This window comes from Ctenopharyngodon idella, chromosome 15 (genome assembly GCF_019924925.1).
Source record: "Ctenopharyngodon idella isolate HZGC_01 chromosome 15, HZGC01, whole genome shotgun sequence".
In the NCBI taxonomy this organism is placed as follows: Eukaryota; Metazoa; Chordata; class Actinopteri; order Cypriniformes; family Xenocyprididae; genus Ctenopharyngodon; species Ctenopharyngodon idella.
This window is the reverse complement of record NC_067234.1, coordinates 34,243,040-34,256,929: the sequence shown is the minus strand read 5'-3', so window position 1 is coordinate 34,256,929 and position 13,890 is coordinate 34,243,040. Positions and strand designations below refer to the sequence as shown.

General features: G+C 39.0%; 3 protein-coding genes across 39 annotated transcripts in view; all 3 read left to right on the top strand.

The window, feature by feature from the left end:
- Positions 1–13,890, top strand: part of LOC127495722 (zinc finger protein 420-like) — a 137,129-nt gene that overhangs the window by 109,234 nt on the left and 14,005 nt on the right. For 4 of the 37 annotated variants that reach the window (XM_051862833.1, XM_051862828.1, XM_051862842.1 and 1 more), the window contains exon 3: positions 3,203–3,320. The exons of 26 other annotated variants lie outside the window; for them this stretch is intronic. In XM_051862833.1, the coding sequence (XP_051718793.1) occupies positions 3,236–3,320 (85 nt within the window). In that variant the 5' untranslated portion in view covers positions 3,203–3,235. Of the gene's footprint in view, positions 1–3,060; positions 3,321–4,485; positions 5,865–13,890 lie in introns of those variants that run through there. 7 more of the 37 variants (XM_051862852.1, XM_051862851.1, XM_051862855.1 and 4 more) reach the window with 3 other exon arrangements.
- The window catches only part of LOC127495729 (gastrula zinc finger protein XlCGF57.1-like), a 62,035-nt gene continuing 56,960 nt past the window's right edge, over positions 8,816–13,890 (top strand). Inside the window, exon 1 of the mRNA XM_051862899.1 lies at positions 8,816–8,948. The gene's annotated coding sequence lies outside the window, so the exon portion shown is untranslated. The remainder of the gene's footprint in view (positions 8,949–13,890) is intronic.
- LOC127495760 (gastrula zinc finger protein XlCGF7.1-like) lies at positions 8,839–13,610 on the top strand. The gene is made up of 3 exons (XM_051863012.1): positions 8,839–8,960; positions 11,924–12,172; positions 12,453–13,610. The coding sequence occupies exons 2-3, from the start codon at positions 12,088–12,090 to the stop codon at positions 13,301–13,303; spliced, it is 936 nt and encodes a 311-aa protein (XP_051718972.1). The 5' UTR covers positions 8,839–8,960; positions 11,924–12,087; the 3' UTR covers positions 13,304–13,610.

The following is a 13,890-nucleotide window of genomic DNA, read 5'->3' as shown; positions in this document are numbered from 1 at the left end:
AACCGCGGATCCCGCCCCAAGCCTGGCAGCATGGTCGCTGCTCGCTCAAAGTGAATCAGGCGTGCGCTGCAACCCTGGCTCCTTGGATGAACCCCTGCTAGTTCGAGCAGGGTGTGGCTATAGGGACGATGTGCAAGAGGAAAGTTGTTTTCACAGACGCTTCCAAAATGGGGTGGGGAGCTCTGTGCGACGGTCACCCAGCCTTCGGTGCTTGGAGGAGCCAAGAAAGCGAGCTTCATATCAACCGCCTGGAAATGATGGCGGTGTATCAAGCTCTCCAATCTTTCCGCCCTCTCCTGGTGGGACACCATGTCCTGCTCAGATCAGACAATATGACAGTAGTGTCCTTCATAAATTGCCAGGGCGGGCTCTCATCCAAGCCCCTTTTCACTCTAGCAAGAACCATCCTAGAGTGGGCCTAGCACAACCTGCTCTCACTCAGAGCAGCGCATGTTAAGGGCGTACTGAACAAAGGGGCGGACATGTTGTCCTGGAACAACCTTCCCTCGGAGGAATGGTCACTCCACCCCCTCGTGGTTCAGGAAATTTGGGATGTCTTCGGGAGGGCAGAGGTCGACCTCTTTGCCTCAGAAGACAACTTTCGTTGCCCAATTTACTTTTCGAAGACCAAAGATGCGCTGGCCCACGACTGGCCCAGCCTCCTCTTGTACGCTTTTCCCCCGGTCGCTCTGATTCCCCAGGTTATCAGATGAATCAGGGAAGGTGCCCACAAGGTCCTCCTGGTAGCTCCCCTATGGAGGAACCAACCATGGTTCTCGGACCTGTCTCAGCTGTCGTCCATGGAGCCATGGCCGATTCCCCTGAGACAAGACATCCTCTTCCAAGCGGGAGGAACAATTTGGCACCCCAAACCTGAGCTGTGGGATCTCCATGTATGGCTTCTAGACAGGAGCCTTCAAACCTCCCTGCAGATGTCCTGAACATTATCTCACAAGCCAGAGCTCCGTCAACGAGACATCTCTACTCCCTAAAATAGTCAGTCTTTGCTGCCTGGTGTACAGCCCGGGACGAAGACCCATTTACTTGTGACATATCTCTCATATTGTCTTTCCTTCAAGACTTAATGGATAAGGGCCGTACTCCCTCTACCCTTAAAGTCAATGTCGCAGCTATAGCGGCCTCCCATGCTCCCGTAGCAGGGCAGTCGATAGGGAGAAACAACCTTGTTGTTCGTTTCCTAAAAGGGGCTAGGAGGCTGAACCCTCCCCGCCCCCGCACGGTTCCCACATGGACCTGTCTTTGGTTCTCAGAGGTCTTAAGGGCCCTCCCTTTCAACCACTCCAGACTGTTGACTTATGTTCTCTAACACTAAAAACTGCCTTATTGCTAGCCTTAGCATCAGTAAAGCGAGTGGGAGCTTTACAGGCGCTCTCCTTGAGCCCCTCCTGTCTTGAGTTCGGGCCTAACGACTCAAAAGTTGTCCTAAAACCAAGACATGGATATGTCCCGAAGGTCCTATCCACACAATTTAGGGCACAGATGGTCATTCTCTCTGCACTTCCTCCTTCCCAGGATGATCAGGAGTTGAACCTACTCTGTCCAGTAAGGGCCCTGAGGACTTACATCGATCGTTCCACCTCTTTTAGTCAGTCGGAACAACACTTTGTCTGCTTCAGTGGCCATACGAAAGGTCTTCTGGTCACGAAGCCCAGATTATCCAGATGGATAGTCGATGATATAGCGCTCGCTTACTCCTCCTTGGGCCTACAATGCCCCATAGGTGTTAGAGCACACTCCACGAGGGGCATGGCCTCTTCTTGGGCATGGTTCACTGGCGTGTCCATCGCGGAAATTTGTGAGACGGCTGACTGGGCCTCGCCGTCCACCTTTGTCAGATTTTATAATCTGGAGCTCCCTGCATTACAAACACAGGTTCTCTCTGCATAAGCCTCACAAATGTGACCAGCTTATGAGCACTCGTTTATGGCCCTGACCAAAGTCCGGGTAATAACGTATTTTTCCCATTCCCTATATATGCTCTAGGCCCCAAGGGGCTCCTAGAATATATAGAAATGGGAGGACGACTACAGTGTCCTCAAGTCCCCGATCTTCCGGGATACATTATGCTATGTGCATCCGTGCAAGCCCTCCTCAGTGCTCCACTCGGATGCTCTGTCGTCCCCCCTTCATAGCACGGCGTGATTGTATAATCCCCGTTGCGTCTTGCCTAAACGGCAGACGACGCAGTACTCCTTTCCGTATCTAAGGGAACCAAGGTTACATTAGTAACTGAGTATGTTATGTTGGCATGTAAGAGTTGTGTGTATTTGTGTGCATGTATCAAGCCTCTATGTTAATCTATCAGTTACAATACCTCAAGGCAGATAAAAAATTTGTGTTCTCTTCTACATTAAAACAATCGAACACAGCATGTTTCTTGTCATTATGCTTAATCGTTAATGATCTATTGAAGACTTTTGAGGCTCGATCTCTGACAAATGTCAAGCCAACTTTATCTTGGTCTAGAGTGTAATGTTCAAAAACAAAAGAGAACCACAAACCGCTCATCTCATTTTATTTAATATACATTTTGAAAAGAGAAGAATGACGAACAATGGAATTATACACCAAAAATGCGAAATAGTACATACGTTTGCTGAACAGTGCTCCTATTATGCTTTTTTCATGCAGTGTGTAATATAGCTGTTTGTGAAAGTAAAAAAAGAGCTGCAAAGATCAAAGTGCAGAACAAATAATGGTATTTTCTCCGAAAATTGATTCTGAACTGCGGAAATGAGATGTCAGCAATTCCAGGTAATGGCCGTTTGGTTTTCGATGTGCACTGTAAGTGGTAGACTAATCACAACAGACTGGGCCATCTGACCAATCAGAGCAGAGCAGGCTCATAGAAAGGAGGGGCTTAGAGAGGCAGAAACTTCAAACAAACTGTTTTCAGACTCTTTGAGAAATGAGGTGATTAAAGTGTTAAACCTATTGCAGGAGACTCCCAAACAAAACGAAGAACCTTTAAAATGGCGTTAATGGGGCACTTTAAAGTAATCCAGTATAAATTCAGTAACTTGTCTTTGATTTTTCCAGATCTGGTCCTGTGGGCGTCAGTATCACACAGTGATCACAGTTCACACCTGCAGTGAAGCTCCTCCCACAACAATTCACCAATAAATACTGGGAATATTCAGTATTTATAAATATCATCCTCCAAGAGAAGGACAAACTCCAGGTGTAGCAGCTGAAATCTGTGTGACTGTTAAAGATGGAGTTCATTAAAGAGGAGATTGAAGACACAAGTATTTCAGAACCATCCAGAATAAAACATGAAGATACTGAGGAACAAATAGGTTGGTGTCCATTCTTGATTCTTCATTGTTGACTGCTGAGAAACCTTAAAGTCCCCCTGTGGTGAAAATCAAGTTTTTAATGTTGTTTATATGTCTATGTGGTGTTTTTATTGTGCCTTAAGACAAACCATGTGCAAATTCATTAGTCAACACCATTGCAGAGTATTTTCTCCTTAAAACTGCAGTGAACCAACACAGTTTAAAATCACCCATTCTCTACATCTCAAACATGTTGTAACCAATCCCATCAATGTGCAGGTGGACTTTAGCATATCATTAATGATGCTGTGAAGCTCAAGAGAAGCCAGGTTATCCTGGTATATTTTTCCGTTGTATGAAAAATTGGGTACATTTAGCAATATAGCAGGTGAATTGTGTATATGATATAATTTACTATGTTATGATGAACTAAATGTCTTTCTGCACTGACATCCTGAGTTATTCAAAGCGTTTCTAAGGATGCTGATTACTAGAAGGCAGCTGTCTGACTCTGAGATTGTCAACGGGAACATGGTTTGTGTAACATTAGCATCATATTATTAGATGTTTGATAACGTAGTCGAGCCAAAGGCTAATCGTATCAATTACTGTTATGTGTCGGAAATAGAGAGCAATACTGAATAAGTTTCGAGTTTAATCATATATGGCTGAATTAAGCCAGTATTTCGACTTCTCATCTTGTAGCGTTTACTACAGTAAAGTTGACCATGCGGATCAGGTATTCCTAGCTTGCGTGATTTAGTAGAGGCGGGGACCAATTTGCATATTCATGGGTCCGCGTATACTAAATGAAGCAAGGGTGTAGAGTTACATTCAAGCTATTTTAAGGCATGAAAATTTATTTTCACTTGAAATGTTTTTTAAATATGTAATCTTGGTGACCAAAGATGAGTTTTAAGGGATAAAATTATTGACTACAGGGGGACTTTAAGGTAACAAAGCTTCAGTTCTCCAGAATTGGTGGCTGTGAAGTAATGAGCAAAATAGAGACAATAAGTTAAACAAAAAATGCATCTAAATGCTTATAATCTTCAATAGCTGTTATCATCCACATTTTAATTAACAAGAAAATTAAGGAACTAACACATCAAAGATCTGATGCTTGATACTCTGTTGCTTTCTTCTGTTAAATCAGAGTTTTAACCACATAATATTTTCATTTCAGACTGGATGGAGATGAAACCACAAAAACATGAACTGAATGAAGCAGAGGAGGAAAAGCAGAGCATCAAAACTCAAAGAACAAAAGATAATAAGCCGCACACCTGCTCTCAGTGTGGAAAGAGTTTCAATCGCAAAGGAAACCTAAAGACACACATGAGAGTTCACACTGGAGAAAAACTGTATACATGCTCTCAGTGTGGAAAGAGTTTTTATCAAGCATCAAGTCTCAGTAATCATCTGCAGGTTCACTCTGGAGAAAAACAGTGCAATCAGTGTGGTAAAGATTTTCATTCATCATCACACCTAAAACAACACCTAAAAGTTCATTCAGATGAGAAGCCTTCTGTGTGTTCTTTCTGTGGAAAGAGTTTTTCAGGGCTTTATAGTTTTAAACAGCACCAGAAAACACATAATGAAGTGAGAGATCATGTGTGTTGTGACTGTGGGAAGAGCTTTACTAGAGCTGACTGTCTGAAACTGCACCAAAGAATTCATACTGGAGAAAAACCTTACAAGTGCTCATATTGTGACAAGAGTTTCACTGATTCAGGATCCCTAAAATCACATGAGCGAGTTCATACTGGAGAGAAGCCGTACCACTGTACTCAGTGTGGAAAGAGTTTTACTCATACATCAGCTCTCAGAATTCATCAGCGCATTCACTCTGGAGAAAAGCCATTCAACTGTGATCAGTGTGATAAAAAGTTTATTTCATCATCACATTTAAAAAAACACCTAAACATTCATTTAGATGAGAGGCCTTATGTGTGTTCTCTCTGTGGAAAGGGTTTTTCATGGCTGAACAATTTTCAACAGCACCAGAAAACACATAATGAAGTGAAAGATCATGTGTGTTTGGACTGTGGGAAGAGCTTTAATAGAGCTGGCAATCTGAAACAACACCAAAGAATTCATACTGGAGAAAGACCTTACAAGTGCTCATATTGTGACAAGAGTTTCAATCATTCTGGATCCCTGAAATCACATGAGCGACTTCATACTGGAGAGAAGCCGCACCACTGTACTTAATGCACTCGTGTGAAAATATGTTGTAAGTGAGCAACATTTGTTTTCATGTTAAATACAATCAAGTAAATAGTGTGAGATAATATTTGGAGTTTGTCCTAAAAGCATAATATCATTTTGCCATATTGGTATAAAAAAAAAAATGCTTGGGAAAACTTTTAAGACTTAAAAGTTAAAGCTTCACCAGTCCACAACTCTATAAAGTCATTGTTGTAGTTTATTTCCATTAGGATGGATTGTGTGTAAATAGGTCTTTCTTGAATTAGATAAATTCACGTCATTTTCTTATTTACTAAGTGTACTAAAATGTCTTCTGATAGTACTTGTAATTTGAGAAATAAAACAGAAACAACATCTTGTCTGGTGCGTGTTTGTTTCGACAACTTGTTTTATCGTTGTTTTATGTTTCTCCTTCCCCCCTTTTTTCTTTTACATGATGTTGAAATATTTAGAAGGAAATGAAGGAAACATGAAATTGTGGGATTACAAAATTAAGAATCTGTTTTAGAACTTTGATGCTTCGAAAAGTTCATAAAGAGATAAAACTGCTAGTGAGACTTGATGACTGCAGCGAACAAACATCACGTTCTTAATAAACTATTTTGTTGAAGATACACTGAGTCTCTGAATGCCTGTTGCATAAAGCTAGTTGAACAGCTTTGAGTTTCAGAGTAGGTTTAGTGTTGACAAATCCATATAAATCCAACCCGGTTCAGATTTAACAGTCTCACAACGCTCTGTATAAATGTTTTCTGTCAACTTAGTTTTAATACAGAGTTTGGGCTTCATTCACCCCAGAATGAAAGTTCTGCCTTTACTCACCCTCAAGTTCATTCAGATGAGAGGCCTTATGTGTGTTGGAAAGGTTTTCATGGCTGCGTCAAATTAAAGGGTTAGTTCACCCCAAAAAAATTAATTCTGTCATTAATTACTCACCCTCGTGTCGTTACAAACCCGTGAGACCTTTGTTCAATCACTCAATCCCAAATTAAAATATTTTTGATGAAATCTGAGAGCTCTCTGACTCGTCCATAGACAGCAATTTAACCACCACTTTCAAGGTCCAGAAAGGTACTAAAGATATAGCAAAAATAGTCCACGTGACTACAGTGGTTCAACCTTAAAGGGTTAGTTCACCCAAAAATGAAAATTCTGTCATTTATTACTCACGCTCATGCCATTCCACACCCATAAGACCTTCGTTAATCTTCGGAACACAAATGGCTCCGTGAGGCCTACATAGGGAGCAATCACATTTCCTCTCTCAAGATCCATAAAGGTACTAAAAACATATTTAAATCAGTTCATGTGAGTACAGTGGTTCAATATTAATATTATAAAGCGACGAGAATATTTCTGGTGCGCCAAAAAAAACAAAATAATGACTTATTTAGTGATGGCTGATTTCAAAACACTGCTTCAGGAAGATTCGGAGCATAATGAATCAGCGTGTCGAATCAGCGGTTCGGAGCGCCAAAGTCACGTGATTTCAGCAGTTTGGCGGTTTGACACGCGATCCGAATCATGATTCGACACGCTGATTCATAACGCTACGAATCTTCCTGAAGCAGTGTTTTGAAATCGGCCATCACTAAATAAGTCGTTATTTTGGTTTTTTTTGGGCACCAAAAATATTCTCGTTGCTTTGTAATATTAATATTGAACCACTGTACTCACATGAACTGATTTAAATATGTTTTTAGTACCTTTATGGATCTTGAGAGAGGAAATGTCATTGCTCCCTATGTAGGCCTCACTGAGCCATCGGATTTCAACAAAAATATCTCAATTTGTGTTCTGAAGATCAACGAAGGTCTTACGGGTGTGGAACGGCATGAGGGTGAGTAATAAATGACAAAATTTTCATTTTTGGGTGAACTAACCCTTTAATGTTATGAAGTGACGAGAATAATTTTTCTGTGCAAAAACAAAACAAAAATAACGACTTTATTAAATAATTTTTTCTCTTCCCTGTCAGTCTCGTACCCAGTTGATGCAGTGAACACAGTTCAGCGCTTCCGTGTTACAGTCCGAACGCAGACTCTTTATTGGCCGGCTCCTGCGTCAGCTTCACACGCATGCATCACGTGAACAGCATCAGCCAATACTGAGCCAGCAATCTGACGTAGAACCTGGAAGCGCTGAAGGTAAACTGCATAAGAGAATACATACAAAAAGTATTCTCGTCACATCATAAAATTAAGGTTCAACCACTGCAGTCACGTGGACTATTTTAAAGATGTCTTTAGTACCTTTCTGGACCATGAAAGTGGTGGTTAAATTGTTGTTTATGGATGAGTCAGATACCTCTCAGATAGAAAAGGCACACAAAGCCTGAAAACAGACCTTCCTGCCTTAATTGATAGACAGACTGTTCTATAAATGAAGATGCATATCCCCAGGAAATGGTATCCATTATTACTGTTTGTTGTATTGTACTCAGCATTGTATTCACATGTTTTATGATACATGTAATGTAACTTCAATTATGCCATGTTTAGTGTCTATGGGTTCATATCGAGAAGATTTACATGCTTGTGTATACGATATGTTGGTACCTGTGCAACACATCAGTATTACAAGAATATTTAATAGTTCTTCTTCAATAACTCAGCCAGTTAAATCGTGCTCAGTCGTAAAAGCCCTGACAGGAGGGATGTTGTCGCTCGGAAATTCAACCTTCTCATTGGTCAGGTCAACCCTAAGAGGTGTGACTTTGACCAGAGGTTAGAAGCCAGTGCACAATGCACATTAAAAGCATAATATGGGAGAAAATAAATCAAAGTGGGACAGAGAGGAGAAAGGGAGACAGTTATTTCAAATTCAAAGAAATGTTAAAGGAGATAGGGTGGGAAGTGGGAAGAAATATTGATGACGAGGTTAAGGTTGGGACATTGTACACTAAATAAAACCCTTAGGATGACAGGAAAACAGACAGGATTGTGTGAGGGATGTCAAGAAGAGGAATCAGTAAAGCATATAATCATGACTTGTAGGAGACAGAGAGGTGATGAGGAAGCTGAGGGAGATAGAGATGCAGATGGGGCGCAGATCAGAGTGGCCTACTGATTACTTTTTTTTTAAAGAGAATCAGGGGTTTTCAATAGTATTTGAAGTATTATTATAATATTAGTAGTGTATAGCAGAACAGAGTTAGTTATTTTGGAGAATTAAATATAGTTTAAGGAGGTGGGGGAAGTGTGTGTGTGTGTGTGTGTGTGTGAGTGAGAGAGTCTGTAGTAGACTGTAAACCTATTATCTGATCCACACTCCAGAGCAGAAGGTGGCGGTAATGCACCAATAAGCTGGATGCCAACAGTCATAAAACAAGAAAGAAGAAACAGATTAGTCTGCTTTTGTTGTCACGGAGAAAAAAGCTACTCGATTAATTACTTATTAGCCTAAATAACATCTGGATGCATTCATATGTGGTAAAAGGTCTCCTGACAGGTATGTAGCGCTGTGATTTTAATTCAATCATGTTGCAAAACTGGAGTGTACTGTGAAAAAGTTGGTCTGACGTTGGATATTCTACAGATATTAAAAAATGTCAATAAATTCTTAAGTGAATAATTATAATTGTATAATTGTGAAAAAAACCTTATTTGAAAGCATTAGAATGTAGAACTGAACACACATCGCGGTTTAGGCCAGTTAGGGACCGTCTGCAAAGTACATGTGGGAGGAAAAACGTGTGTGTGTGTGTGTGTGTGTGTGTGTGTGTGTGTGTGTGTGGAAAGCATTTTAAAAAATATTTTATAGGGTAACAATTATTTTGTCATAATTGTATAATCATAATAATTTTATAGTTTTAAAAATAGTTTTGAATGAAGTGTTTGCTTTTGCAAGCGCCGGTGTGGTGTTTTGCATGTTGTGTGCGTGTTTTGTGGATTTGTTTGTAGAAATGGAGCCATAGTTTCAGAAATTGTAAGCAATTAAAAAAAAAAACAAGAACTGTAAAATAACATCATCTCTTACTGATTCATAGAGTGTGTCTTTCTATAAAACATTTGATATTGGTTTTGTCATGTTACAGATTCCTAGAAACCAAATCACCTTTATTTCTTATTGTCAAAGCAGCTTCACAGTAATAGCGAGAATAATAATGTTAATATCAAAGTTCTTCAGTTATGAATTCAGCTGTAAAGCAGCTCTAAAAAGACAATAGAGTCATTATTCAACTCAGTTTGTTTCAATATTAATTTAATTTAGTTCAGTAAGAGTCAATACCTGTTTCCATCACCCTGTTTTCATGCGCATTTTGAAGTATCGCATCAGAAACAAGTGATGGAAACACCAAATTTTGAGATAGAAAATGGCATGAATTTTAAATGAATTTGTTCAAAGTTTGAATGTAAAAATCAAAACCAGTCTCTGGCTGGGATGCTCTCCCACAGGAAGAAAAGATTAAGAACATTTGACACATATTTTTAAATATAAATTTTACTAGTATCAGTAAAATCTGTGTCCCATTCACTGAGAGAGACACCACAAACCGCTCATCTGATTTTATTTAATATACATTTTGAAAAGACAAGAGTGACGAACAATGGAATTATACACCAAAAAAGCAAAATAGTACAAATAAAAACATGACAGACAAGTTCAAGGCAAACACAGTCAAAAAAAGGTGAAGGCTGATTTCATAGATTACAAGGAAAGTTTAACTGGTATTAACATGTACTAACGACATTGATTATTACATTACATTGTATATAGATTGTGCCTTCTCTGTTGATGCAGGTTTACTCGTGTCATTAATGTAATATTTCACAAGCATACACATCTCTACATTTTCTTATTTTATAATATAGAATAGGACAAAAACCTTCACAAGTCCTATCTGCATACCTTATGTCATTTTTACATGTGCCCCAGCTAATTTTTACTTTGATATTTTTAAATAACGTCAGTATAAAGCAGTTTATAATGACTAAAACATACAGGATTATATATACAGGGTGATATATCAGTAGACATGATTAACTGGTAGAAATTTGTCAACCGGTAGAGAATTTTGACTGTGGTCTCTATCACGGTTATGCTCACATGATGCTGCTGTTCTGTATTGGTCACAAAGCTTAACATTTGCATGCGTTTTAAGCATTGTGGTTTAAAAACAAGTGATTTTATACCATTGAAGCACAATAAGCAGCGAAAGAGAACTCATTAACACTGCTCATAAAGCGCTTGAGTACTGAACTGAGTTCTTTTTGCCGCCTAATTGGGCTTCAACGGTTAAATACACATACTTACATGTAGGGCTAGGCCGATAAACGATATCATATCAAATCGCGTTAAAATTTATGTAGATAACAATGATAAGCTCTGCACATTTTAACTCGATATGGATTAATCTAACAGTCAATAACACAGCAGAAATAAACATGACAACTGCCAGTCAGTTTTGGCTTGTACACGCCCATTTTATACTGCACATTGTAAGGTATTGGCAAAGATAACTCGACAAGAGGAGGAAAAAATTTGTGAAAGCGACAACGAAAGTAAAAGCGTAAGTGAAACTAACCTCGAGTTATCATCCAAAGATGATATTCTCGATTAAAAAGGTAGCATGAATTCAGTTATATACTCATTTGAACCGCACTACATGGACCATTTATCCGCTCGGTTCAAAGTTCAAACGGAAGCGCGAGCGAGTTGATGCGTTTACTCTCTGACTGGTCTCAGTCACGTGACCTCTAAACAGCCCTATGAGATCCAGTGTTTTCTATACATTTGATTATGCAATTTATGTAGTATTATTTGTAGGGGTGTGACGAGATCTTGTTCCACATCAAGTACGTCATTAGTGTCAGACAAACTACAGGATTGTCACTTTATTCGATAATCATTTATTGATGTGTGTTTTTAATGTTTACCCTTCAGGTTAAAGTACATTAGTAAAGCATAACAGCTACAGAAACCATACCTGCAAAATCGTCTCTCTTTTGACAGTGAAATAGGCCATTCACGATTTCACATGATTAGTGCAGCTCTGCGAAGTTTTTATTTGAATGTATATCAAATATTTATGTTTTCATAAAAGTTTCGATTGCATCTTTTTGTCTTTCCTCAGTGTGATGCCTAATAAAGTAGTGTTTATAAGCGCAGCGCTGCTTGTGTTCAGGAGTAACCGCTGTATTTCAGTTTTTCCATAAGCACCACCTTCTGTCAGAGGGTGAATTTGTAATTGCATTCAGCCTGTTGTTTTTTTGTACATATGTTACATACATAGTTTATTAGTCTCAAATGTGAGGTTTAACATTATATGAAAGCTTTTGTTTAGTGATATTATTTGAACTGTAAAGTTGTTTAAATCATATGTGTATCATAATTTTACAGTTTATGTTACCAGACATCGGCGTTGTTTCAAAGCAACTTTATAACTTGTAACTTATCTTTGATTTTTCCAGATGTGGTCCTGTGGGCGTCAGTATCACACAGTGATCACAGTTCACACCTGCAGTGAAGCTCCTCCCACAACAATTCACCAATAAATACTGGGAATATTCACATCATCCTACAAGAGAAGGACAAACTCCAGGTGTAGCAGCTGAAATCTGTGTGACTGTTAAAGATGGAGTTTATTAAAGAGGAGATTGAAGACATGAGTGATCCAGAACCATCCAGAATAAAACATGAAGATACTGAGGAACAAATAGGTTGGTGTCCATTCTTGATTCTTCATTGATGACTGCCGAGAAACAAGGAAACAAAGCTTCAGTTCAACAGATTTGGTTTCAGATTTTTCAATTCATCATAAATGATATGGAAAATGCATCTAAATGATCATAATCTTGAATAGCTGTTGTCATCCACATTTTAAATGGATTAACAAAAGGATGAGCACATCAAAGATCTGATTCTTGATATTCTGTTGCTTTAATCTGTTAAACCAGAGTTCATTGAACTTATTTCAACCACACTATTTTTTCTTTTTAGACTGGATGGAGATTAAACTGGAAAAACATGAACTGAATGAAGCAGAGGAGGAAAAGCGGAGCATCAAAACTCAAAGAACAAAAGATAAGCCGTACACCTGCTCTCAGTGTGGAAAGAGTTTCAGTCGCAAAGGAAACCTAAAAACACACATGAGAATTCACACTGGAGAGAAACCGTATACATGCACTCAATGTGGAAAGACTTTTGCTTCTCAATTAGGCCTCAAATTTCATCTGCGCATTCACTCTGGAGAAAAACCATTTAACTGTAATCAGTGTGGTAAATTTTTTTTTTCGGCATCAAATCTAAAACAACACCTGAAAGTTCATTCAGGTGAGAAGCCTTATGTGTGTTCTTTCTGTGGAAAGAGTTTCTCGAGGCTGGAACATTGTAAACATCACCAGAAAACACATGATGAAGTGAGAGATTATATGTGCTTTGATTGTGGGAAGAGCTTTACAACAGCTGAGCATCTGAAACAGCACCGAAGAATTCATACTGGAGAAAGACCTTACAAGTGCTCATCTTGTGACAAGAGTTTCACTCAGTCTCCACACCTGAAATCACATGAGCGAATTCATACTGGAGAGAAGCCGTATCACTGTACTCAGTGTGAGAAGAGTTTCAAAGATTCAACAGGTTTCAGAATTCATCTGCTCCGTCACTCTGGAGAAAAACCATTTAACTGTGATCAGTGTAGTAAAGATTTTATTTTATCATCAGATCTAAAACAACACCTGAAAGTTCATTCAGGTGAGAAGCCTTATGTGTGTTCTCTGTGTGGAAAGAGTTTTTCATGGCTGAAAAGTTTTAAACTGCACCAAAAAACACATGATAGTGAAACCAGATAGTCTCCTGGTTTCACAGACAAGGTTTAAAGTGTCTAAAATATCTTAAAATATGTCAGTGCCATTGTTTTTTTTTTTTTTCTTCTTCTCTCAAGATGGACAGCAGTAATGTATTTTCTAGGGTATGTTCATAAAACCTACTTAAATACCCTAATTGTACTGAGGCCTAATCCTGGCCTGTCTGTGCAACCGGGCCCATGTGTGTTTGTGACTGTGGGAAGAGTTTTATTAGAGCTGACTGTCTGAAACAGCACCAAAGAATTCATACTGGAGAAAAACCTTACAAGTGCTCATATTGTGACAAGAGTTTCACTCATTCTGGACACCTGAAATCACATGAGCGACTTCATACTGGAGAGAAGCCGTACCACTGTACTCAGTGTGGGAAGAGTTTAAGTGTTTATCATGCCTTTATTTCATTTAACAATGTACAATATAATACAATTATAATTAAATGATTGATTGTCTCTTAATTTATTAAAGTGCTCAGTTGGCGTACTGTTTTTCACATTCTATATAGTAAGAAGTATTAGATTTTGAATGCAGGGTTTGTTTCTAGTATGTCTATGATAAGCTGGTTCAGGTGTGTT

Coding starts and splice junctions, on each gene's coding strand:
- LOC127495760 (XM_051863012.1), top strand. CDS start 12,088: ATGGAGTTTATTAAAGAGGAGATTGAAGACATGAGTGATCCAGAACCA. Junction 12,173..12,452: donor AGATACTGAGGAACAAATAG/GTTGGTGTCCAT, acceptor TTTTCTTTTTAG/ACTGGATGGAGATTAAACTG.